At 40.3% G+C, this 26,180-nt stretch overlaps 1 protein-coding gene across 6 annotated transcripts in view; it reads right to left on the bottom strand.

Annotated features, from left to right (window-relative positions):
* The window catches only part of NPNT (nephronectin), an 83,818-nt gene extending 58,490 nt beyond the window's left edge, over positions 1-25,328 (bottom strand). The window contains exons 1-3 of one of the 6 annotated variants that reach the window (XM_043571188.1): positions 25,026-25,328; positions 22,715-22,815; positions 7,274-7,324 (exon numbers count right to left, since the gene is read on the bottom strand). In XM_043571188.1, the coding sequence (XP_043427123.1) occupies positions 7,274-7,324; positions 22,715-22,815; positions 25,026-25,096 (223 nt within the window). In that variant the 5' untranslated portion in view covers positions 25,097-25,328. The remainder of the gene's footprint in view (positions 1-7,273; positions 7,325-22,714; positions 22,816-25,025) is intronic. The other 5 variants (XM_043571155.1, XM_043571175.1, XM_043571182.1 and 2 more) reach the window with 5 other exon arrangements.
* Between the last annotated feature and the right edge of the window lie 852 nt (positions 25,329-26,180).

Raw genomic sequence — 26,180 nt, forward strand, 5'->3', positions numbered from 1 at the left:
AGTTCTTTACAGAAGAATGCCAGCTAGGGGCGCCTGGATGGCTCAGTAGGTTAAGTGTCCGACTTTGGCTCAGGTCATGATCTCATGGTTCGTGGGTTCAAGCCCTGCATTGGGCTCTGTGCTGATGGCTCAGAGCCTGGAGCCTGCTTCAGATTATGTGTCTCCTCTCTCTGTCCCTCTCTTGCTTGCTCTCTGTCTCTCTCAAAAATAATAAACATTAAAAAAAATTAAAAAAAAAAAAAAGAATGACAGCTAACCCGCAGAAGGAATAACAGAATCCAAAAAATTTTGCAACAACCACTGAAATAACTAATTTGGAAATAACTATCCATAGATATTAAAGCTTTCATGGGCTAGAAGTTTGTTAGGAAACAGAACAGTCAAAACAGTTTCAATGTATCATCCAACAGGTTACTAATTATAAAAAGAAGATATGTTTCAGTGGCAAATCTGAGGACCTTAATCAAGTGATCAAACTTAGCATCACCAAAAATAGAACTACATTGTGTGCAATGGGAGTATCGTAATAAATGACCACCTATGTAATATTCTTGCATAAAAGGTTTAGTTTAAATCAATTGTGGAACATTCTACCAATCAGCTGGTGTACACTCAAAAAAACGTCATTGTCAAAAAGCAAAAAAAAAAAAAAAAAAAAGACAAAGTGACAGAACTATTCTAAATTAAAGGAGACCAAAAGGGAATGCCACTAGATATACTATGTGATCCTTGATTGGCTCTGAATGCAAAAGGAAAAAAATCCATAAAAAATCATTTTTGAGATAATTGGAGAAATCTAGACTGCTTATTACAGGATAGTACTGTATCTATGTTAAATTTCTTAAATATGATAATGATACTGTGATTTGTAGGTAAAATGTCATGGTTTTCAGGAGATGCATGCTGAAATATTTAGGCATGAAGTGCCATTATGTCTCCAAGGTACTTTCAAATGGTTTAAATAGAGAGCAAAAAAATGTACAATATGTTAATAATTGTAGAAGAAGAATATATGGGTGTTCTTATACTGTCAAAACTTCTGTGGAGTTGAAAATTTTCAAACACAAAAGTGGGAAAAATTTATAAACACCAATAGAATAATATGCACACCTTGACAAATAGTATTACTTCACTTGTGAACCACTGTTCACTTACCAGTGCACTCTTGAGGAGGGTTTAAGAGTACAGGTGTTAGAGTTAGACCCCTGGGGTCCCAACTCTATCACTATGACCTATGCAGATTACCCACCTTCTCTCTGCTATAAAATGCAGATCATAGGTTGAATCTGACAAAGTTGCCAGAATTCCCATTTTTTATTGAATAGGAAACCCACATGGTACATGTAGAACTTATCCATAGAGTTCCTGGAACAGCCAACTGAGAAAAATCCAAATAAAGTGCTTAGGACAGTACCCATCTCACAGTAAGAGCTTAATATAATGGTAGCTATAATGAGGTTAAGGATGGCAAAGAGGAAAGGCTCCCATGTCTGAGACATTGTATTAAGAACTGAGGGAATACAGATCAATGAGATGCCAAGTCCTCATCCTCAGGAGGCTAAGTCCAGTAAGGAAAGACAGAAGTAAGCAAAGATGTCTTAATAACAGATGCATTTTTAAAGGATACAGAAGAGGAAATGATCAATTATACAGATTTAAGAGAGTCAGAAAAGGTTTTGGGAAGGAGTAAAATAAATCTATAAGATAACTGATTTCATAACGTAATAATTCTTTAGGATATAAGGAAACATTAAAGTATTTGTGTTCATTGAAAATACTTATATTTGTCTTAGCTGAGGAGATGATGCTGTAATTTTGAGGTTTACTGAGCGATCACTGCAAAAAGCCAGAAAATTTTAATGTAACCATTATCACTTCTTTCAACCATCAGAATTCCTGTGTTTAAAAGAGTTATGGACATAGTTAAGCATCCAAGTCTAGGTTTCAGTTCAGGTCATGGTTTCACGGTTTGGTTCGTGGGTTTGCGTCCCATGTCAGGCTCCATCCTGCTGGTGTAGAAGCTGCTTGGAATTCTCTCTCTCTCCCTCCCTCACTGCCCCTCCCTTTCTCATGCTCTCTCTTGCGCTCGCTCTCTCAAAACAGATGAATAAATGTACAAAGAACTATTTTTAAAAAATGGAATCACTTTTGTGACGGTGCATAGACTTGATGGGAGGCGCATTTGTGTTTTTAAAGAAAACATTAGTTTATTTACTGTTCCAAATTTATCTGATGAAAAATCCTAAACAGAAATTTAGAAACAACCTAAATGACCATCAGTGAAGGACTGGGTAAATAAGTGGTGGCATAGTGGCCTTCCTGCCTCCAGTACCATGGACTTCAATCCAGGCCTGATCTACCAATAGAGGGACCTCACTAACCCATGATTTCACCATGATATTCTCCTCCTTACACTCACTCACTCACCGACTCCTCGTCATGTTTACCCAGCTCATTGTAGTAGTTCAAGCTCCAACACCACGTTTCTGATTTGACCCCTGCCTACCCCACTAGCCTCATCTGCAATCACACCCACAAAAGTACCAACTAATTGCAGTTCCAGGAAACAACACACTCTGAGACTTCCATTCTTTTCTATGCAATGTGCTTCTTTCCATTGTCTGCTGGACTAATATCTACTCAGGCGTCACTACTACTCAGATTAAACATTACCATCTCCACTTTGCTTTAGACCCTCATTCTGAGTTTGGAGCCCTTGCTTTCATAAGCCTCTGCACATACCTCTATCATAAGTTATTTATGTATCATCATTAGCTATTTTCCTTATCTAGTTCCATTAGACTTGGAGCTCTTTAAATACACAGTACCTTCTCTGAACCAGCATACAGTCTCCCAACAAAGACGGATATGACAGGTGTACAAGGTGTTAAGAGAATACAGAAAAAAAAGATTTCTCTGTAAAGAGGGAGGGGTAGCAAAAACTGTCAGGAAAAGCTTACAAGAGGAAATGTGAACTGAATCTTAAAGGACGAGTAGGAATTCACCACATGGATGGGTGAAGTGCCTTTCATGCAGAGCCAGCAGCGTAAGAGAATCCAGAGATACAAGAAGCAGCAGACAGTCTGGAAATACAATAGCAGTCCACTCTCACAGTGCCTATACAGCAGAAAATAATCCTTTAAAATTAAGGCAGTTGTCAGCCTGGAGGGCCTTACACTCAAAGAATCAGGAGTCCATCCATAATTGCAAACCATCAATGGATTGTAAACAGCAGATGCCACAATCAGACTATATTTTATGTGTTTTCAATTTCTTTTTTTGGAACCTTCATAAAGAATTAAGATCTATGATATGTAACAAGGTCATAAGACAGGCAAATTCAATATATTCATTTTTTCCAGTAAATTGTCCTTCCTGAAAACCACAATCTAGTTCTTGAGATTATGTCTTGTGTATCTTTTTCGTCCCTTGTTCACAGAGGTCCTGGTCCTTACACCTTCACAAGTGTGCCGAGCTGAGCTGAACTGCACAAGACACAGTGGAAGTTACCGCACTGGCTATAAAAATACGTGAGACACAGACAGTAGCTTCATGGAACTAACGGTCTAGCAGAATGAATGACACAGATCTACAAATAACCACTGGGCAGGGCAGTGTGAGACAAGCTCCAGGCATATGTTACAGCTAAATGCACAGAAAGGAAAGGAGAATTCCCACTGCTAAGGTAAGGAAGGCAGAGAAGAGAAGGTAGCATCTAAGCTAGAACTTGAGGCAGGGCTGATTTTCAGAACGTTTGCAAAGAAAACAAGAATTAAGAAAGAATACAAACTTCCAAAATAAGCGTGGCCATTTATTCCTAACAATGATTCACTTTGAGTTGAATGTTTGCCTAGAATTAGGAGTCACCGTGATGTAAAAGAGAAAAAGCCAACCGAAAGGGGGAAAAAGGATGTAACGTTTGTACAGGGTGATTTTTTTCCCTGGTCAAAATGGTTTTCAAAAACTTAAAACTAGTAGATAACATTTCAACCAACATGCAATGTACTATTTTCCCTCTCCCACATTCTTCATACACCGTTTAAGTTGATCCTCTATGGACACAGTAGCGATGACTATCGATGCTGACTGAAGAAGCTGACGGAGGGGAGGGAAGCTTTGTGTAAGACTCTGGTGAAGAGATCACCAGATGACAGCTTGGGTCCCGCTCAGATCTCGCCCCTGAGCTCTAGACCAATCACATACCACACCCTCCACTGCAAAGTCTCACCAAGCCCTCCGAACATAGCACATTGAACATGGAAGTCATCACCTGCACTTTCTTCAATGTTCTCTAGGTCACGGACTAACACACCAGAAACGGGCATCATCCTTGATTCCATCTTCTACATTCCTCACAACCATCATCATCAGCCACCATTTTACTGAATGCGAATTAACATATGCTGCAGTTACTGAGCCAAGTGCTTTGTAAGCATTTTTTTCATTTGATCCTCATAAAAACCTATGAGGTAGGGCTCTCACCTACACTTTACCAAAAAAGAAGCTGTTGTTAAGAAAGGTGAAGCACGTTTCTCAAAAACACAGTTCACAGTGGCGGTAGCTGCCACACCAGCAGTGGGTGTCTGCAAACCCCGAGCTCCCCACCACTGTCCTAATGCTACATGCCTCTCCCTCCTTTTGTAAAAGTATCTTTCAATCCCTATCCTTCTCTGTGTTCTCACCACCACTACTTAAGATAAAACCTAACTGCTCACCAGGTTTACTGTAATCGCCTCTAATCCTGAGCCTCAAACGGCTGTTCTCTAAACTACCAATCAGGAAAACATTCAGAAATTAGCCCCAGAACCTCAAATGCCTATAGGTCCCAGGCATTTGCCCTGAAGGAGTAAGCCACGTGGCAAAATGGAGTATATGCTTTTGCCAAGCAGGACAGCCACTAAGCAACCAACCCCAGCCCACCAATTCCCTGCAGCAATACAGGACTCCCGATTTTGCAACAAAATCTGATGCTGACAACCATTTTTCCTGTGAAACACTGGCAACTATTTCAAGAAATGTTAAAATACTCTGAAAGGGAAACCAAGTTCACCTGTATGCAAAATCTGACCTATTAGCACAGCTAATACAGCTTTTGCTGTACCCTATAGCAAAACACACCTCTCACCCAGTATTGTCCTAATATGTGCACCTTCAACACTGACAATGAACAACATGGATGCCTAGAGCTTCATCCCATTGCAAAGATATCTGCAGTGCAGAGACATCAAGCAGGTAATAGCACTCAGCATATTTCTGTACAATGAATAAATCAACTAAACACCACCCAGTCCATAATATCTTCCTGAATCCTCTCCAGCAAGAAGTGTCTCTTCCTCTGAACAGTCTCAACTCTTTGTTCCAAACTCTTTCCTACTTTAGAATCCTAGCAGGAATAAGAGACAATCATCTTACCAAATTAGCTCCTCACAAAGGAGAGTCTATGTTTTACTAATCCTTCAATCTCTCCCAGCACCTAACTTAGGTCCTTGCTTCCACTAAGTTCTCAAATGTTTGTCAAATAAGTCATAGCAACTCTAAATGTAATTCTACAATTGAATTCTAGTTTCTTCCGGTTCCTTTTCCTTTGGTTAGCTAACCAAATCCATACTCCCCTCTGAGGTTTGCAAATGGATATTATTAGAGACGTGGAAAAAGAATGGTTCAGAAACACGGACAGCTATTCGATGAAAATTTTATTTTTAGAAATGAATAATATGAGAAATCCACTTCCAGTTGATTGCTTTCAAAAAATGGGCATAAAAACAAATGTATTTAAAAACATGCTAATCTGTGGATATTAGGAAGGACCCTAGTCAAACACTAAGGTGTTCAAAGTATTCCATATATAGTTATATATTATTACACTCTATATGTTCTACATATTGACCACACACTAATAACAGCAAACATTTATCAAGAATTGTTCTGCATGAGGCACTCATAGCCAGTGACAATTTGCAAAGTAGATCTAGTGATTAGGAAATTGTGGCTCAGAAAAGTTAAATAAAATGTCTATTATCTTATAATTGGTAAGTCACAGGAATAGGTCCTGAACCTAGGTCTGTTGGTGACACATTCTACAGTTCACTCTTAAACAACACAGGGGTTAGGGGTGCCAACCGCCTTGCACTCAAAATTCTGTGTATAACTTTGGACTCCCCAAGAACTTAACTACTGATAGCCTATTTTTGACTGGAAGCATTACCGATAACATAAACAGTTGATTAACACCTATTTTATGCTATATATATTACATACTGTATTCTTACAATAAAGCAAGCTAGGGAAAATAAAATGTTATTAAGAAAGTAAGGAGAATACTTTATCGTACTGTACTGTATTTTTAACAAATCCATGCATAAGTGTACCGGTGCATTCAAACCTCTATTGTTCAAGGCTCAACAGCACTTTCTCTGGCATTGCTTCCTTAACTTCAGCTGTAGTTCTGCTAGTTAAACCTATTAACTCTTACTAAGTATAAAACACATACACTGTGATTATTTTTAAATCCCTCTGAACAAAGAAACCCTTTAACTTTTACTTCTAGCACTATCAAATTTTCCCCAAAATGTTTTTATTAAAATCCTCTCTTAAAAACATTTTCTATGACATGTGCTAGTGTCTTTTATCTATCAGTTTAAAGTACATTGCCTTCTTGGCCCCAATTCCACTAAAGAGAATTTCACCTGTTTCACTAGAATCTTCCACTAAAGTGTCATAAGGGTGATTTGTTAAGTGACATTATTCACTTCCAAAAATATTTTAAATGAGGAACCTTTTTTGTACCAAAACAACATGAACACTGCTAAGTCCTATTATAACATCTTTTATATTTTACGCAATAAAAATATTTCTTACCTGAATTCTTCCACGGAGAATTAATGATATGAGATACAATTCCCTCAGGTTAATGATAGGCTGGTGTTAGTAATTTCATTTGGTGCACTTTTTTAAAATTTGCTTCTTTAAGTATTAAAAATATAAACTGTCCTTTAAGTTAGAATGGAGGTCAATTTATTAGATTCATAAGACAGGAGAAAGGAATTATAAACTGAAAGGGAAAAGTTTAATGTAATAACTGAAATAAAATTAACTTACATAATTATGAAGAGTAAGTACATCTCTAAAAAATATAGTTTTCCCCAAAAAAGGCAACTCAAAAACACAACTAAGGTTAAGTTTTATTGATAGCTTTGTAAAGTTATTATTTAGAGGTTATGCCTTTCAAGACATAGATTAGCCAAAATTATTTCAAGAAATATGTTCATCTAACCTTTGAGCTGGCACCTTATCCTGGCTATTCTCTGCCTTAAGACGTAGAAAGCTGCAAAACAAATGTCCAAAAAAAGAAATTCCAGATCTTTTCTCTGTAAGGAGGCTGGACTTGGGTATTTAGCAACTTGTTACATTCCCGGAGACTTACACATATTCAACTCTCAGTGCTTTTCTGAAACAAAAAAAAAAAATCTAGGACATGTTTAAAATAGTAATATTTTAGTCACCATTTTGTCATTAAAAAACATTTTGTAACAAAAATATTAACCAAGTGAAGTTGTGCTATTCTTTCATAGTCCAAATTCTAAATTAGAAGATTTCAGACCGCTCACGGCACTGTACCTTTCCAATCCAATTTTTCATTTTCAGAATATTAATTTTTGGTCCCAAGAGACAGTATCCTTTTATTTAAATGAGTGTTGGACAAAATATCTGAAAAAAATTAGAACTGTGAATCAATTAGTAACCAAGGCTGGTAGTTTTTAAATGGATAGATCTTTACTTACCTGTTTCTTACATATTTTGTGCTCCCTTCTCTCTCCAACTTTGGGGAGGAAATATTAAGGTTTGTTTTTTCTTTCCTTCCACAGCATTTTCTTCTTGCATGGCTGCTTTGGTTGTCAATAGCAACAAGAATTACCGTGAAAGCTCAGCCATTTCACTTGAAGATACATAAATAACCCGGTTTAATGAAAGTAAACGGAAGAAACTTGAAACAATACTAATAATGGTTAGGATTTGACCAGCCTAGAGGTCCTGGAGGTAAGGGAAGAGAGGATTTTTTACTTCTTTGTGGATTAATACCTTCCCTCTTTAAGGTGTAAAATATTGGCTTTAACTTTTGATTTATATACTTATTTTCATAAATTAAAATTCAGTGAATGGAGCCTTTTTTACGGTAATACCAGATGAAAAATCTTCTAAGCCCAATTTGACACAATAATTTAACTATTGATCCAGAATGATTGTTCTGTATTTTTAAAGGCACATATTTTTTCATATATATATATATATATATACACACATGTATATATATACATATATCTCAAATCTCAATATATACACACACACACACATATATATATATACATATACATACAGACACACATATGCATATATGTGTGTCTATATATACATATATGCTTGTTAGAGATATTTTTCATATTGGTCAGGTTCATAATAAATTAGTGTTTTGTATCTTATTGTTGTTGATGTTAACTTTAAAAGAACTCACCATATCTTGATGTTGACACATTTCTTAAAATAGAATAATGAATATATCAGGTACAATTTTAGCAAAAGGCTGAAAATAAATCAAAGCATAAATTGCAAATTACATTCTGGATCACATATTAAGGACAATTGTTTATGCCTATGGTTATGTATTATAAGGAAAAAATATAAAAGGATACCGTTTCTTTAATACTCTTTAATTGCCAATTGTAAATAATCAAATTTATCGAGAAAAATAAAATGATTTTAAATAAAGGTAAACAATAAAGAATAGCAAACATCATTACTTTCTAAATCATTATATTAGTACAAAGCAGCCAAACAGTTCTGTATAGTTTACTTTTGTCTTCTAATATCTTAAGTTGGGTCACATTTCTCCTACTTTATGTAAGTCAGCCTTGACACACATAGATTAGTAAAATGTATGGTATCGATATGTATATCCATTAAATAAGGCTTCTGGCATGAGATTTTAGCCCATGTTTTAAAATTTGCATTTTGAAAACTATACAAAACTGCATTTTAAGTCAAAGCAATGTTAAACCCGGAGTAGACTGTTTCCAAGAAGTTTCTGGGGTCTAGCCTCTACTGATGCACAAGGAAATTTTCACAAGCAACTGTCGCCACAATTTTTGTGAAAGCCGCCAAAAATAAATGCCCTACATGTATTTTTTGTGATATAAAGACCACTGTGAGAAGCACTAAAATAGGATTCATTAGCAGCACATAGTATGGAAATATCTGCCCCATCTTCTCCCGCTAATCTGTTTCTCCACAGCCATTGTAAAACAGCCACGGTAGCAAATACATGCAACCTGACAGCAAAGCCAAGCCACTCATAGTTTACAAGTCTAGAACTTTCCTGTGACCTGCCCAAGAACCACTGCTTCATTTCACCTGAGTGTTGCTATGATGAACTTTGTTGAGAGCTCTCGGTGATATGAGGCATGGTTAAAAATAATAAGCACACTGATGATTTTATGAAATTGTGACCAACATAATCCAGAGAAACTAAACTATTTGGAGATTAGTTTTTCTGTCCTGCAAAATGCAGGTTTACAGATATGAAGTCAATCCTAGGTTTTGAATATTAAAAAAAAAATGAGGGATGAGAAACCCTAAAGAACTGAGCCTATTATCCAAATGTATGCCTATTTTCTAGTGTATGGTTTACTTCACTGTAAATTAATTACAAAATGCACAAATGCTAGGTTAAGCATAACCTTAGAAAAGCAAATGATGAAATGCCCCAGCCTAAGACTGATAAAATTACCACATGCTCCAGACAGGAGTCGCACAGCCTCTTAAGCAAAGAGCACAGCATGACATATGCACATTTTACAGGTGACAAGTGCCAGGTACATGCATGAAAGGAAAAGGTCCTCCCTGACACTGCACTTCTACCTCTCAACCCTAATCTGCAGCTAGAAAAAGTAGTAAATCTAAAAACTTCTCTACAACGTAACCTTAAATTTCACACTACATTTCTCATTGTCAAAAAAATTTATATTATATATGAGCCTGGCAAACTCTATTCATAGACAACAATCCAACACTGGACATTTAAAGCATCAATATCCAGGACAACAGATCCCATGAACAGCATATTTTGAGTAATTTGGATGATCCCAACTTTCAGCCCACTACTTTGTAAGTCTTAGAGCTACAGAATTCATCAGAATCCAACAGAAGATTAGAGAACAGAACATTTAACAAAGCTACAAATCATTTCTTTATAGTTTTCCCCCAACTCCCCCAATTGTTTCAAAAAAAAATTTTTCTGCCTTAGTTGGGAAAAGAAACTATACATGGGAATGTCTTAGTTCTTGACTGTACACAGACACTAAGATACGATGAATCTTTTAATTCATCGATGATTTTAAAACTCAATCCAAGGGACAAAGGACCTTAAACAGCCATTATATATGTGAAACACCATGAAATCTTTATGTAAACCGTATTGAACAGGGGACAATTTATCCATTAAAAGCTATTACCATAGTAAGTGTATATAAAATCAACTCTAAGCACCCATGCATGTTTAAAAAAAAAACACAGTAAGGTAAGAGCTACAATTTGTGTTTACCTATTTGCTATTTGTGGGCATGCAAACATTTGACTAAGTACCTACAAATTTTAACACTGAAATAAAACAGGAGGTACCAAAGGCTTTAGAAAAATATTTTGGGTGGCAGGAAGCTTATATTTGGATGTCGGTCTACGGAGGTAATTTCCATAAATGTCACAACACATACCTTTGGCCATTTAGGGATCTCTCTTAGAAACTGAATTTGGGAACTCTAAGAACTCTAGAAAATAAGGCTAAAGATTTTTGGGAAAGAAACATTGTTTTTGGCAAAGTAAGCATAAATCCAGAAATTTCCAATTGTTTCTTCCTTTGTGTACATCAGTGCAAATTTAAACCATGACATATTTCCTAAAATTTCACCAGAAATCAATAATATGTACAAAAGGCAACCCTAATCTTGTGATCTGATGATGCTACTTTAGGAAAACACATCAGTTCTGGAGAATTTATATCATTAATCTACAGAAAGGTTAAAAAGGTACTGACCAAATGAAATGTTCAGTTTGAAAATTTAATTGACTCTAGGTGCACCTGGGGGGCTCAGTCAGTTGGGCATCCAACTCTTGACTTCGGCTCAGGTAATGATCTCATGGGTTCATTGGGCTTGACCCTGACAGTGCAGAGCCTCCTTCAGACTCTCTCTCCCTCTCTCTCTCTCTCTCTGTCTCCTGCATGCACTCGCCACAGGAGCATGTGTTCTCTCTAAAAACAAACGAACTTTTAAAAAAAATAAAATTTAACTGACTCTAGATTATCCACATGCAAGTAACTAGTGGCAAATTGACTCTCTCCTGACACCTAGTACCTACCAAGGAGATCTCTCCAGCTTTCAATCAATGTACGGCAGAAAATGAGGGTTTCTAATAAAATATAACTAAAAAAAAATTTTTTTCCCCCAAAGTCAACTACTATATTCTAAAGCTAAGAAACTGCCTGGCCTATTGATAAATTTCCCCTCCATAGTAACAAGTTCACTTAACATTGTTTCATCAGACTAAGTTATACTAAAATTCTTAAGAAATCTATGAAAGAAAATTGAAAGAACACATAAATATCTGTCACTCTTTTACCACACATAATAAAACTTTATCCTATCTGGGCTTCAATGTTAATGCATTCCTTTATGCTGGCTTTATTAGTAATTTTATTAGAAATTCTATTATGACCATTATTATCTAATTATGCACTACTATTAATTAAGTGATGAAATCAGAAAAGTTAAAAGCTATGGAGTGTTAAAATGGAAAATTTCTTTAATTTGGTATTATTTAACTGAACTCTATAGTTAGTAACAAATCAATTTTTAGTAACTAGGTATACATTTTGCAACTAATTTGCCCTGATAGATCCCCAAGGATGCACCGTCAATCACATTAGGCCTATGCTACTGATATTTTTCTATGGTTGTAGTGACTGATATCACTTTGAAATGTTTTCAAGCCACATTATTTTGGCTGCATTGTATGATTTTTGAGAACCGATCATTTACTTGTTCCCATTAAAAAAAAGATAAGGTCTTGGCCCGAGCAATGTAAACTTCTTAGCTCCCTTCTAGGTTGACTGACACAGGTAACCATTCTCAGGTTAGAGTCTTGGTTGGTATTGACCTCTGAGGAAAGGCATTCAAAGCTCCTTTCTCTGCTTCTCCTGAGGAGATGGGGTACTGACTGATTGGTGCCCTCTTAAGCCACACACTGAGCTATCTTCCTTTGAGAGAGAGAGATTCTCTGAGGACCTGTGTGCACTAGGGTTCTAGGCTCCATTGCCCCCTGGGGCTTGAGGACTGCAGGAGAATCAGTTCTTCCTCACACCCCAGTGAAAAGGAGTCAAGTTTGAGTCTGGTTAGGAATATGAAGAGTACTTACCACAGATTCCGCTTTGAGTCTATTCAGGCCTAAGTGACTTACTTATAGCAGCCCTTCATGAGATCCAGGGAAACTGGGATAAAAACTAAGGGTCATTTTGGCTCCTTTGAACATCTGCAACAATCAGGAGCTTTGGGGAAATGAGCACTGGTCAAGGAGTTTGATGTTCCTGGGTTCACTGGCCCTATCTCATTTAACAGCTCATGTAGGATAAATGATGCCTGGAAGCAATGTTTGTGCCTCATCTTTTATCCCAACCCATAATTGCTTAGAAATGAATTAAGCCATAGCAAAATGTTGATGAGCTTTTGTGCTGATGTCCAATGAATACAAAAGTAACTCATACAAAATTGATAAAAAAAAAATTCTTCCACTGACTTATTTGCAGAACCCCTCTATACTGGTTAATAGAAGACATCTATCTGCACTCCATTTACAATGCCTCTGGATACCAACTCTATAAACTGTTGACTGATCTTTAAAATAGGAAGGAAGGAAGGAAGGAAGGAAGGAAGGAAGGAAGGAAGGAAGGAAGGAAGGAGGGAAGGAAGGAGGGAAGGAGGGAAGGAAGGAGGGAAGGAGGGAAGGAAGGAGGGAAGGGGAGAGAGAGAGCAAGCCAGCAAACAAGCAAGCAGTATGGAATAGACTTTGATAATACAGCAAACTTCAGCACACTGAGAGAGATCCTAACTTCAAACTGTCTTTTCTAACCTGGAATTGTCCTGAAAGTCCTAAAGAGTTCACAAATCACGCTATTCTGGGCTGGACTGAGGTACCAGAAACTAAATATGTAGATAATGCTTCTTAAACTTCCCATGAACTGCGCTTTTAAAGTTCTCGGGGCGTCTGAGTGGCTCAGTCGGTTGAGCGTCTGACTTTGGCTCAGGTCATGATCTCACAGTTTGTGGGTTTGAGCCCCGCATTGGGCTCTGTGCTGACAGCTCAAAGCCTGGAGCCTGCTTCGGATTCTGTGTCTCCCCCTCTCTCTCCTTCAAAAATAAATGAAAACATTAAAAAAAATTAGAGTAAAGTCCTCATCTTAGATCAGAGGATCTTCTAGGAAATAGCTTTGTAAAACCACCACCAGGTGCACCCGGGTGGATCAGTCAGTTGAGAGTCTGACTCCACCTCTTGATTTCAGCAGTTCAGCTGTCGTGATCTCCAGGTTCCTGAGATCAAGCCCTGCGCCAGGCTCTCCTTCTCTCTCCCTCTCCCTCCCCCTCTCCCTTCAGGACAGAAATGTTGCTATGGCCCCTTCCACTCCACCATTCACTACTGCTCTGTGAGGGACCACATGAAAGTTTACATGTGGGAAAAGCCATAATTTCCCCCAAATAACTCATCTAATTATCCTGTAACAAACATCATGAATTGTATGAAAATAACACTTTTCTTTTTCCTTTGGCTACCGGAAGCTAAGAGCCAAATTAGAAGACATATTTAGGACCCAAGTCTTACATATCTATATTTTAATAATAACTCTCCTCCCAACAACTTATCTTTCACTGTATCCTTTTTTTCCTTCCCCTAGCCCTTGTTAATTCTGTTTTTCTATTGCATGCATTCCTGGAAGCCATCTTCATATCCTTCCCCAAACAAGGTAGAACATAAACAAATAGAAACAAAGAAACCAATTCTATTATTTTTAAACTCTCTTCTAAGGAATCAAAAATAAGAAGTGGCTAAAAGGAAGGTTTCCACTGTGTAATATTATGCAAATTTGAATCTCCTTTAAGTTACATATTTTTATCAGATAATTTATAAAAGTAAAATGAGAGTTCTTCGATTACTGTACTTACATAAGAGTGGGATGTCCCTGTAACTCTCCCAAATCTAAATGTATGTAACAGTGATGATACATATGTAAAGATACTGACTGCAACACATTTCATAAAACCAAAATACTGAAAATCACCTAAATGTGCATAGATAGGGATTTTTAAGTTAATTAGGTACAGCCATATAATGGTAAACTGTACAACCATTTAAAAGAATGAGTCATGGGGGCGCCTGGGTGGCTTGGTCGGTTAAGCGTCCGACTTCGGCTCAGGTCACGATCTCGCGGTCCGTGAGTTCGAGCCCCGCGTCGGGCTCTGTGCTGACCGCTCAGAGCCTGGAGCCTGTTTCAGATTCTGTGTCTCCCTCTCTCTCTGCCCCTCCCCGTTCATGCGCTGTCTCTCTCTGTCTCAAAAATAAATAAACGTTAAAAAAAAATTAAAAAAAAAAAAGAATGAGTCATGCTTACATGAACTGATAAGGACTGATCTCCAAAATGCAATATATGAGAAAAGAAGATAGAGAATAATCCTATTTTGTGTTATCAATTTATGAACAAAGATAATTTTGCAATTGCTTAGAAATCTCTGCAAATATCACTAAGAAACAGTTCCTGGGGGTTGGAACTAGGTGTCAGAAAAATAAGGAAGTTAGAAAGGCTTACTTTCACTACCCTCTCCCTGTCTTCGAGTCTTTTAATATTTGACTTAGGCATGCATTTAATTTTTAAAATAAAATGATTTAAGTTTACAATTAAGATAAAGGTTAGAATAACTAATAGAAAAGTTACACCTCTATGGTTTTAAAGTCACTTTTAAATCCTGGTGGAAATCCTGGCAAACAGACAAACCTCACTCCATCCTCACAATATCAGACAGTTGCCTCTGGTGAAGAAGAAACAGATGAAAAAAGGGGACAAAGCGTCCTTCGCTGACTTATCAGAGGGGTTTTGGAGGGAAAGAGCAGGGATCAGAGTAGCCTGGAATCAAGCAACATATCAGGTTCTGGATACAGAATTGCCAGAGCCTTAAGTCAGCAGTGCAATCCAGTCTTTTCCATCACCTACTAACTACCATGTAAGAAACCTTTGATCCATTAGTCAAAACTACAAACGCATATGTAGAAAATACTAGGACACATCCAAAACAATATTTCTTCACTGTATATTCAGGGTTACTTATTTTAGAATTGTATTAGTAAAAGATTAGAATCAACACAAATGTCCATCAAGAAGAAACTGATTAATAAATTATGATACAGCCATGTAATAGAGTATTACAAATCCATTTAAAAAAAAAAAAGTGACCAGGCTCTTCATATACTGATAATAAAGAAAGCTTTCCAAGATATATTGTTAAGGGAAAGAAGCAAGGTGCAGAACAATGTATACAGTATGCCTTTCATTTGGACAAAAGAGATGGGGTAGAGAAGATATAGGAATTTGTCCGTAAGTACGTAAAATCTTTCTGAAAGGTACACAAAAAGCTGATAATATTCATTGCTCTTGAGGAGGGATATATAAAAAAAAAATAAGTGCATTTTCTCTGACAAAATAAATATTTTTAGAAGATTGATGGGGAAAACATTTTAACCTGCATCAAACTGGTGGGAAAGGGGTGACAATATCTATGTGTGGTGGTGAGGAAGGAAGGGGGAGTAATGAGGATTAGGCTGTCAGAACCTTCCTCTCCCTCCCTTTCATCTTCAGCATGACGAAGGCCCAGCCCCTGTGATAGATATCTTCCATTACTCACCAAGGGATGCTGCATGGACTCCCTCAACATCACTGGATTATCGCTTTAAAAGCATTCAGTTGATTCAAAGGACTCAAAATGCATACAACCTGAATTCTACAGATAAAATGCACCCTTGAAAAATGCTATTACATTTGCTGTAACAGGGAATGAGGGAGGAAAACACCTGTATTTTTCAAAGCTTATCCACAAGTTCTCATGCAGAAACACAGTGTTGTTTCTGGGGCCAGAAGTGCCTCCTTGGTACCAGTGTGGACTTGTACATGCACTCTGAAGCAGCTGACTGTGCAGCGACGAGAGTGCTTCCCTTTACGTGGCCTGACGTCCCAGCTTGTGAAGCACTAACATTTCCAATCCATAAAGGTTAAGGCCTTTCCAGATTAACTCTATGAAGGGATCTTAGGAAATCAGTAAATCTTAAAAGTATTATATAAAGATCAGAAGAGAATGAAAAAACAAAGTCATTTCTGGGAAACTTAACTTTCAAGACTCCACATACTCAAAAACTACCTGTTTGAAAAGGTCAAACTTCTTCAACACTGATTTTAGTCTGGAATCTGCATTCCAAGACCACTTGAAGTCACTCAAAGTACATGATGTTCTTAAATAACCTTTTCACGGAAAGTGGTAGTTGAATAATCTTAAAAACTCCACTTCCTGAGGATTTGGAGATGCGGGTTTCGTGCTGAAAAGTAGTTATAAGATTGCCCACTGAATTGCTTTTACTCCTACCACAAAAACAAAACAAAACAACCCCCAAAAAACCCAAAAGCAAAGAACCAAAAATATGCATACCCACCCCCAAAATAGAGGAGGACGCTAACAACTTTAAAATAGTGAAGTGTGCCCAGCTCCATTAAACTGGACCCAGGACCTGCTGGCCATTTTCAACACAGCTCCCACCTGAGACTCCCAGTTTCTCCTGCACATATGACTGTATGAGCATAAAAAGGTTTATCTCTCACATTCAATGGAGGTTGCTATCGCTGTTGACTAAACATGGAAAGGCACTCACTAGGAATAACCTCTCTTTGGGGGAGCACTATGTGTGACCTTCAAAGCCAATTCCAGTATTTCTCATTCACTCTTGATTATTTCAAAGAAAAATGTTCAAAATCTCAATAATCAAAGAAAGGTGTAATCTATATAATTATGTGACTGAGGACAGGAAACCAGTATAGGGAACAAAAATCAATAAATCACGTTCCATTTCAAGTTTCTCAACCTAGATACAAGTAACAAATGAAATATGAAATCTACATGTTTCACTAAATCAAAATCTCTACTAAAACTAATAACCTTTTCATTTGAAGTACAGAAAGAATTTAACAATTTGCTCTTCAGTCTTTCCGGTGGTCCACAATCCTTAGCCAGTAATATATATTATCCAGCAAAATTATTTGACAACTCCAAAATAGTTTCAGAATAAATTACTGTTTCTTGGTCCCTATGTCACACTAGCCTATAAATTTATTTAACGTTGATAAGAATTCAAAAGTTTCACTTTCCAGGACAATTGTACAGTTTTAGCCTTTGCTAACCTCAGGGAGGAGGTGGGAAGAAATGAGGTTTAGAACTAATAAAGTCAACCTCTAGGTATAGGTTTTATATCGTTCCAAAAACCTTCAGAAAAACATAACAGAACATCTGCATTTTGCCTCGTTTTAAGGAAAAATGATACAAAACCACCCGAATTCACGTAATTGCCTTCAGAAACCACAAAATGCTCAGTGACCGCCAAGGAACTCAGAAACTGACGATCTTTGTTGAAACACAGAACTTGTATTTTGGATTTTTCTTCACACCTCTAAAGAATGCTTTCAACGGAAACACTACTGTCATAGCTACGTATACAACCAAATGTCTAAGTAAAGTAAACCAAAAGACAACCACGTAGAAATACAATATTTAGAACCTCCACACTTAAGGAAGCTCTCAGATGGAGTTCAGAGCTGCAACGCATCTGAGAAATCTACTTGTAAAATAAAAAGACTGCAGCTGAGAAAAGTTAACTAGCTAACCAGGTATAAAAGTCAGAGACACTCAGGTGTCCCAAACCATCTGGTGCTTTCAGTTAAGAGCTGGTTCCACAGCATACGAGGTTGTTTTAAATAAAATACACAGCCCCTGAGAAATCTTTTGTACAGAGATCTCCACTTGTCAGGAGAAATTGTTGAAATCACTAAAACGAAGTATACCATTAATATGATGGGAAAGTGAAGGAATAGATTAATTACAGAACAAGAAACAAGTATTTTGTGACACATCTAATTAAGGTACTGTGTGCTATACATATAGAACTATCAGTGTGTTGTGATTAAGAAAATTTCCCTTTACCATAAAGAGTCACAATCAATAGTCGATGAAGATAAAGCCCAAGACAATTAGAAGTCAAGTTTTGAATTCTCAATATGTACATACCTGTTTAAGAGTCAAGAACGGAGGTAGGTGGAGGGATAGGTTACATAGATGATGGGGATTAAAGAGGGCACCAGTCGTGATGAGCACCAGGTACTGTATGGAAATGTTGAATCACTATATTGTACACCTGAAATATTACACTGTATGTTAACTAACTGGAAGTTAAATAAAAACTTCTTTAAAAGAATATAAAACAAAGAATCAAAGGATAGAGAGAAGGCAAGGGTATGCCCTCTCAAAGGACTATGAAAACACAATCTGCCTGTTTCTGGACTAGGTCTTACTTTCCACAGCCAGGCAAGAACGTTGGGATAGAATGTCAGGTGGCACGGGCAGGAAGCAGGAAGACAGCTCCTCTGCCTATCTGGGTAGCATCCTTCCTTCCTCAGTCCCTGCAGGAAGGATGAGAAGTCTGCCTGACGGAGGCTTGGTGGCTAGACGCCGTGACCTGGGGCAGAGGCTGAGCAACACTAGCACCCTGCAAAGTCAACTGGCCTCTCCAAACAAGCCCATGTAAAGGAAAGTAGCAAGTAAACATGAAAAGCAGCATGTTCTATGTAAATACATATATTTGACTCACATGAATAGAGTCAAAATGGCTTACATATGCTCAACCAAGTGGATTAAACACCAAAGGGTCACCGAACTAGACCGTGAGAGCTGATAAGAAACATAATGAGGGCATGGCTTCCCCCCACTTCCACACATCGTCTAAGGGATAAATCTGGAGGTTCTGTGTCTAGGTAAGAATAGTTTCCTTTTGCTTTGCTGTGCTAATTTGAAGGAAAATTCCTAACTGAATCATTCAGAAACACAAGAACCAGGGGACCTTGGATAAGGAAAGGAGAACGGTCCTCATGGTTAAGAACTCTAAAATTATCCGGGCGCCTGGGTGGCGCAGTTGGTTAAGCGTCCGACTTCAGCCAGGTCACGATCTCGCGCTCCGTGAGTTCGAGCCCCGCATCAGGCTCTGGGCTGATGGCTCAGAGCCTGGAGCCTGTTTCTGATTCTGTGTCTCCCTCTCTCTCTGCCCATCCCCCGTTCATGCTCTGTCTCTCTCTGTCCCAAAAATAAATAAAGGTTGAAAAAAAAATTTTTTTTTAATTAAAAAAATAAATAAAATTATCGAAGGATCAGAGAGGCAAAAACATTTTTCACAGTAAATTTCCCAGAAGCTCTCTGGAAGTTTTGTAGGTAATCCATTACCTACAAGTCTAAGTGTTTAAAGAACAGCAAGGCATTTTTTTTCCTTGAATAAATGTAGTGACAAAAACATTTAATTCTTTTAAATTAAAAGTTTCCTTTAAAAACTAATCAGGAGCTTTCTGTTTGTCCCCAGCAAGCCTCTCTTTGGTGCTCTTCTTCCTACTTTGAGCTGACCTCTGGCCCCCACATTCCTCCACCTGTTTATAGCAAAACAAAGATGGGGGGAACTCTAAGCTGACAAGAGACATTTGGACCATCTGGGATTCTGGAAAAACAAAATTTACACAAGGAAACATCCATCTTTGAATTTGTTTTTTTGTTTTTTCTTTTCTTTTTTTTTTTTTTTTTTTTTTTTTTACAAGTTTGCCATCTATAATATTAATGGTAAAGATCCATCTGGCCCTTTTTAATTTAAAGGCTTTTTATTTTATTGTATCACTGAGAATCTTAGAATCATTTTTTAAATTTTGGCAGTATAAATGCAAAAATACATTTATCATGCCTAGAAAACAAAGAATCTGATAGCATGGGTGTGTCCCATCCCACAAAACTGTTTGAATAGCCGTATTACTTTATACTTCTTTACTTTTATCGAACACATACATAGTATTTACTCTGTGCCAGGAATTGTTTTATGTGCTTTACAAATAACTCATTTACACCTCAGGTATGGTCCTATGAGGTGTTGTACTCAAACACAGAGGTCACACAGCTAATAAGCAGTGGAATTGAAATTTAAACCCAGGCAGTCTAGCTCCAGAGTCCATGTTCCCCTCCATTATGCTGCCTCTCAAACTTCCACCAATTCTCCGTTAAGGTAAGGCTGTGATTTGTGCAGGATCTATACATTTTTATAACATTATCATTTCAATAATTGACTCATGTCATTGTAGCAGCTTCCGCAGATTCTCAAGGAATAGGCAGAAAGATAAATACTATCAAATGCTACACTTCACCACTTTACACTCTGTTAGAAACAAAACGACGGTATAGAAAAAAATAAAATGGTGGCTCATTTCTGCTGGGAAAAATACTCTGCTAGGAACTTCCTCGGATGTTGGATGCTTAAATTCGGTAATGCCACTGAAACTGTGCAAGGTCTTTACCTTCATTTAAATTCAGAATCACCAAGCTGGTGTATACTAGAGAAAACGTAACTACATGTAAAAAGGCAAAACAGCTCTTAGAAGCTCTTTCCGGGGAACTCCACGGTTGATGAACCTCTAAGACACAGAGGAATTTTCTCCTTGGAATTCCTTTAGCACATCTGGCAGAGTGCGCATGGACTCCTCCGCCTCTGCCGGCCGTCCACTCTGGCACTCTGTCTGCAGGGACAATGCGCTCCACTTTGCTCGGGGCACTCTGCCAGAACAGCCTTGTCCTCCGTAGGGCTGGGGGACCCTGCACACCCCAAAGCACTTTAATAATCCTGACAATTAAGGCAGCAAAGGGGGAAATTACCTCCATTCCCGCAAAGAAACTACTCATGTTTTTTTATTTGGGGACGGTGTGGTATGTGTGTTGAGCCCATCCTCTCTTCACGCTTTGATTATCAAAAGCGGATTGCTCTTCAATTTCCACACCTGTGGCCTCCAGCTGTGCAAATGCTTCTTGACACTGTGGTATAATGGGCAGAAGACTATTCCACCAGGCACCATTCTTCTTTTTGACCATCTTCCCTTAAAAACAACTAACCAGTGGAGAGGCGCTTGGGTGGCTCAGTCAGTTAAGCATCCGACTTCAGCTCAGGTCATGCATGATCTCGCGGTTCATGAGGTCAAGCCCCATTTCGGGCTCTGTGCTGACAGCTCAGAGCCTGAAGCCTGCTTCAGATTCTGTGTCTCCCTCTCTCTCTGCACTCCCCACCACCACCCAAACCCGCTCATGCTCTGTCTCTCAAAAATGAATAAATGTTTAAAAAAATTAAAAAAAACTAACCTGTCAGGCACAGCAGCTTTGCCTAGTTCTTTTGTTTACTGGAAACTGGAGTTACCATCATCTCCCTTAATTAAAAGACGCAATGGCCCAACAGTGCAAGAAGTCTAGCCCAGTGCCTTGCAGGTAACAGAAAAACCTTAGTCCCCTTTTACCTTTCCATCTCCAACCAGAGATGTCAACCTGTTAATATTACTCTCCCTCCTTCGCAAAGTTAAGGGTAGATATCATGCACAATTCTCAAAGATGGACATAGCTGTGGGAACTCCTAGCTTCCCTGAATTTAAATTTATTCCTCCCACGGCCAACACATCTGTAGGGTTCTTCCCTGTCTGGCTCCAGCCTTCCTCACTTCACTTCTCTATTCCTCTAAGCTCCTTTCTCGTGAGCACTGGGATATGAGGAATCCAACTGTGTTCCCATCATCCCACCAGACATGACAGATGCCCAGAAATTTACTTGATCATTTGCGGAGTTTCTTGTAGGGGAATAGAATACAATTTTGAGATCCCAATACAGTTGCTGGGAACCAATTTCTCAAACTTCCATGATGTGGTTCTAATTTCTACTATTAAAATATCCATGGAAAAGGTAAAAAATCAGTACTCTGATGTGGCACTTATTCCATGATGTTGATTACTTACAGAAAATAAAAACTATGCTTTTTCAGAGGTGTTATTTGATTACAGTGGGTGGTCTATTTAGAATAGTCAATACAATCTAACTTCAAAAAAAAAAAAAGGCTTTACAAATAGGCTACCTTCCACAACAGGTATGGTAAGGATTATATTAGTGCTATAAGGTTCAGAGACTGTTTAGTGTAAATACAGTCTAGACTCATTATCTTACCTCCATCTCAGAGTCTGGAGCACAGAAAAGAAAAAGCCTGATGAGAAAACAGGAGCTGGGGATATTGGGGACAAATGCTAAAGCATCATACGTGGCTCTTCTGTGACTGACAAAGCTGGCCCCTTGCTACGTACAGCTGGCTCCGGTTGAAAGAGGCAAGATAAGGAGTCAGGAACTGAAAACTCCCGTGTCAGAACCACACCACCAAGTCTTACTCAGTAATGAGCCCACTGATGTGCAGAGTGAAGCCATGAATAATGGTGGAAAGCCGCACCCCATAGGGAGCTGAAGTTCCCAGAGAGGATACTCACGCTGACACTGTCCCCAGGACCGGCGGGCCCAGCCCCAGCAGCAGTCAATCCTCCCACCATAACGACACAGGCCAATGGATGACACTATTTGCCTGGGCCACCTACCAAACAAAAAGATTCAAAATAAATAAAGATACTTTTGAAATTAAAAATTATTTCCTCTGGCATTACTTTTAAAAAAGAATTTAAATCACACCCAACAATCTACTATGAACTCCTTCCTGCCGGCAGAAATTTAAGGATAAAACTCAGGAAAATAGTTCTGCTGTGATCTAGTTCCAAATTTCAGACAGTTAAACATATGTACTACACACAGGAGGACGGTGAAAAGGAGGGGAAGATCCTTTGTAATATGGAAATAGCATCAGCTAAAACCAAGAATTCTCAAGGCTGACACTCACAGGGTGGTTTCTGAAGCTTGAAATAAAACAGATTCCTCAAAGACCCACACCTGTTATTTGGGGGAAAACCAGTTTTGACTGATTTATCATAAACTGAAAAGTATTAAATAATATGACATGTCAAAGCAGAAAGAAAAAAAAATTTGCCTTACATTTTCTGCCTTGGAAAGGAGAAGATGTGGGAAGGGGCAGAAAGATGGGAGTCCTCAAAATCAAATGAAACAGATCTCTTTTCGAGATAGGACTCTTTGGCAGAAAATGTTCCCAGAAAATAAAGAAGTATTAGAAAAAGAAGTCTAAATAAAACCTGGAAGAGTTTAAAGTGTAGCTAACATCTCAAGTGTCCCTGTGGTTTGAAATTTTCCTGCATCAACAATCCCCGTTATCTTCCTCATTAATGTAAATAAGGACTAAAAGTATTCAATTTCAAGGATACGAATTTATCCACCAGGTTCCACTTTGACACCTTCTTTGGTAAATCGTTTCTTTTAGATTCACACCTGACTTTTTACTCCCACAGGCTCAATATTTTAATTGGCTGTTTTAAACTTAAAGCCGCCTTAAAAATCTTAACGCAAAACCATGTGATGTATTTCTTATTGCAAATGTGTGCGTGCCAGAAATGCACAACACGTGGGCAAAGAATTGCTTTAATAAAATAAAACAGCCTCTGGCCGCTACCCACATTTTCTTAAACACTCCTAATCTTTTCAATTCCCGTTTCTTTTATCTCCCCTTATGCCCGCGAGCACAAAGCACAAAATAACCTCGAACTTTCTATTTCCTCCAACCAGGTGGTAAACAAGCGGTAGCTCTTCTAAGCGCTCCACTGGTTCTCCTCGGTTCCTGTTCCCCTCCAGGTACAAGAAAGCCAATCAATCGTGGAATTGATTCGTTCCAAGATTACAAGGAAAACAGGTGCGGCTGTCTTTGGAGCTGCTCAGAAGGCTACCTGGAGGGGTTGGGGAGGGGGGGGTCTCTGAAAGAGGAAGACTAGATGGCGGTGTGACCCAGGTTAAAATCTCTCCCGGCTGCTCCAGCCGGGTTTGTGCACCGGCCGCAGCGCTCGGCGTTCGGGGCGGGTCTGGTCTACAATTGCAAGGAGGTGGGATAACCAAGCACGCCCTCCTGGCCGATAGACACACACAAACACACACACCCGCCAGAGCGGATCCCGCGGCGGGGAGAGAGCGCCGCGCGCCGCCGCCAGGGGAGCGGCTGAGTGACAGCGGCGACGAAGCCGGGGGTTGTTGGAACCTGTCAGAGCACGCTGCAGCCCGGCTCGCCCGAGGTCTCGTGAGCTGTGTGTGCGTGCGTACACATACACAAACACACACGTAGCGCTCCCCGCCTTTCAGTCCTTATTTCGAGTCCTCCTCCCGCAAGCAAGCCAAGTGCGGAGGCAAACGGGTCCTCCCTGGAAGCCCAATCGCTTCCTCGCCCCTACCCTTTGTGTGAGCGGCTCTGACAGCTTCAGGCCGGGATCTGGCCCGGGCACCTGGAAGTTTCCCCGCGGACGGGTCGTAGGGAAATCTAAATCACGAGCCAGAGTTTCCTGACCAAAGGTGTCCCGCGCATCACCTCGGCTTAGGAGCTAGCCCGCGCCCTCCGAGCCCCGGGGACGAGCTCCAGCCTTCCTCCTTCCCTAGCCCTGATTCCCGAGCCGGGAGCTGGGAGCCGCGGCTGGGTTCCGGGACTCGAAGGGGTCACCCTCCCCAGCCTCGGGCAGCCACCGGTCTGGACAGCGGTTCGACGGCTCTCCTCCTGCCGACGCCGTGCGGTGGCCCAACTTCTGGCCGGGTAGACTCCTCTCTGACCTCGCAGCCGGGCGGGGAGAGGGAACCCCAGCACCGCGCGCGCGAAATTAGCGCTGGAAGGAGGAGAAGAGGGAGCCCCGGGGCCCAACCCACCTCACGTCGAACTCGGCAGCCGCCTGCAGGTAGAGCGAGGAGCCGAGCACCAGAGCCAGGAGGAAATCCATGTCGGGCGGCGAATGCACCGCTGCGCGCGGGGAACAGGTTGGGGGTGCTGGGAGCGGAGGAGAGGCGCGCTCGTCCCCTCGGCTCCAGGGAGGAGCTGCGGGCGCCGCGGCGACTGCTGCAGCTGTCGGAAGAGAGCGGCGCGGCGAGCAGCCGGAGCAGGTCTGCGGCGCGGCGCCCGGAGCCCCCTCTCGCTCCCTCCCCGCGAGGGGAGGTGCTGCAGGGGGAGCTGCGCCGCCCGCGGGGAGGGGCGCAGGGGGCGGAGGGGGGTGGGGGTGGGCGCGTGCGCCCTCCTCACCGCCCTCCCAGGCCGGGGCCGGGGGTGTGGGCGCTTGGCCCCTCCGCGGAAAGCTCGGGAGCTGGAGCGCTGAGGGAAGCAGCGTCTGTTGAGGGCCAGCCAAGTGGGGCAGGCGCCAGGCTGCGAGGAAAGTTGCAAGCCCGGCCTGGGCGAGGGAACGCAGGGCGCTCCGCAGGGAAGGGTGAGCCGGGGAGGGAAAGGACCCGGGGCGAAGGTGCGCGCTTCGCGGGTTCCGCCTGAACAGGTGGTGACCGCAGGGGCTAGCAGCAGCTTCCGCCGGGGGCGGAGAAGCCCAAGACGGGAGACGTTTGTGGGGCTGGAGCTGAGCAGTGTCTGCAGTGAGTGAAACCACAGCACGACTGCACGACTTGGACAAATTAGCAAAGGCAAACTCCGGGAGTTTGCTTCTCCCGCAGAGTTGGCAAAGGCATATTTTTTTATTTTGTAACCAACCGAAAGAAATGTTTGGCTCTCCAGTCGAGTTTTGTAGAAGAAACGTGCAGGCTGTTTTCTATCTTTGCCAGCTCAACTTCGAGCACGTTAGAACGATAGCAACGGCTGCCCTTCCAGGGGCACGTGCAGGCCAGAGAGGGAGGGCTGTTACTTCTTAGCAGCCTGTGGTGCCTGATCATGGGGAGATCATTTAGAAACCATTTTAAACAATCTTTGTTCTGCTGTTGCAGAGTAAAAAATAATGTACTAAAAGACTGTTCAAATGAAAACACACAACGATCATTCTAAAATGCACGTAAAAACATACATCCTTTGAGTCATCCCTCTTCTCAAAC

This window comes from Prionailurus bengalensis, chromosome B1 (genome assembly GCF_016509475.1).
Source record: "Prionailurus bengalensis isolate Pbe53 chromosome B1, Fcat_Pben_1.1_paternal_pri, whole genome shotgun sequence".
Lineage (NCBI taxonomy): Eukaryota > Metazoa > Chordata > Mammalia > Carnivora > Felidae > Prionailurus > Prionailurus bengalensis.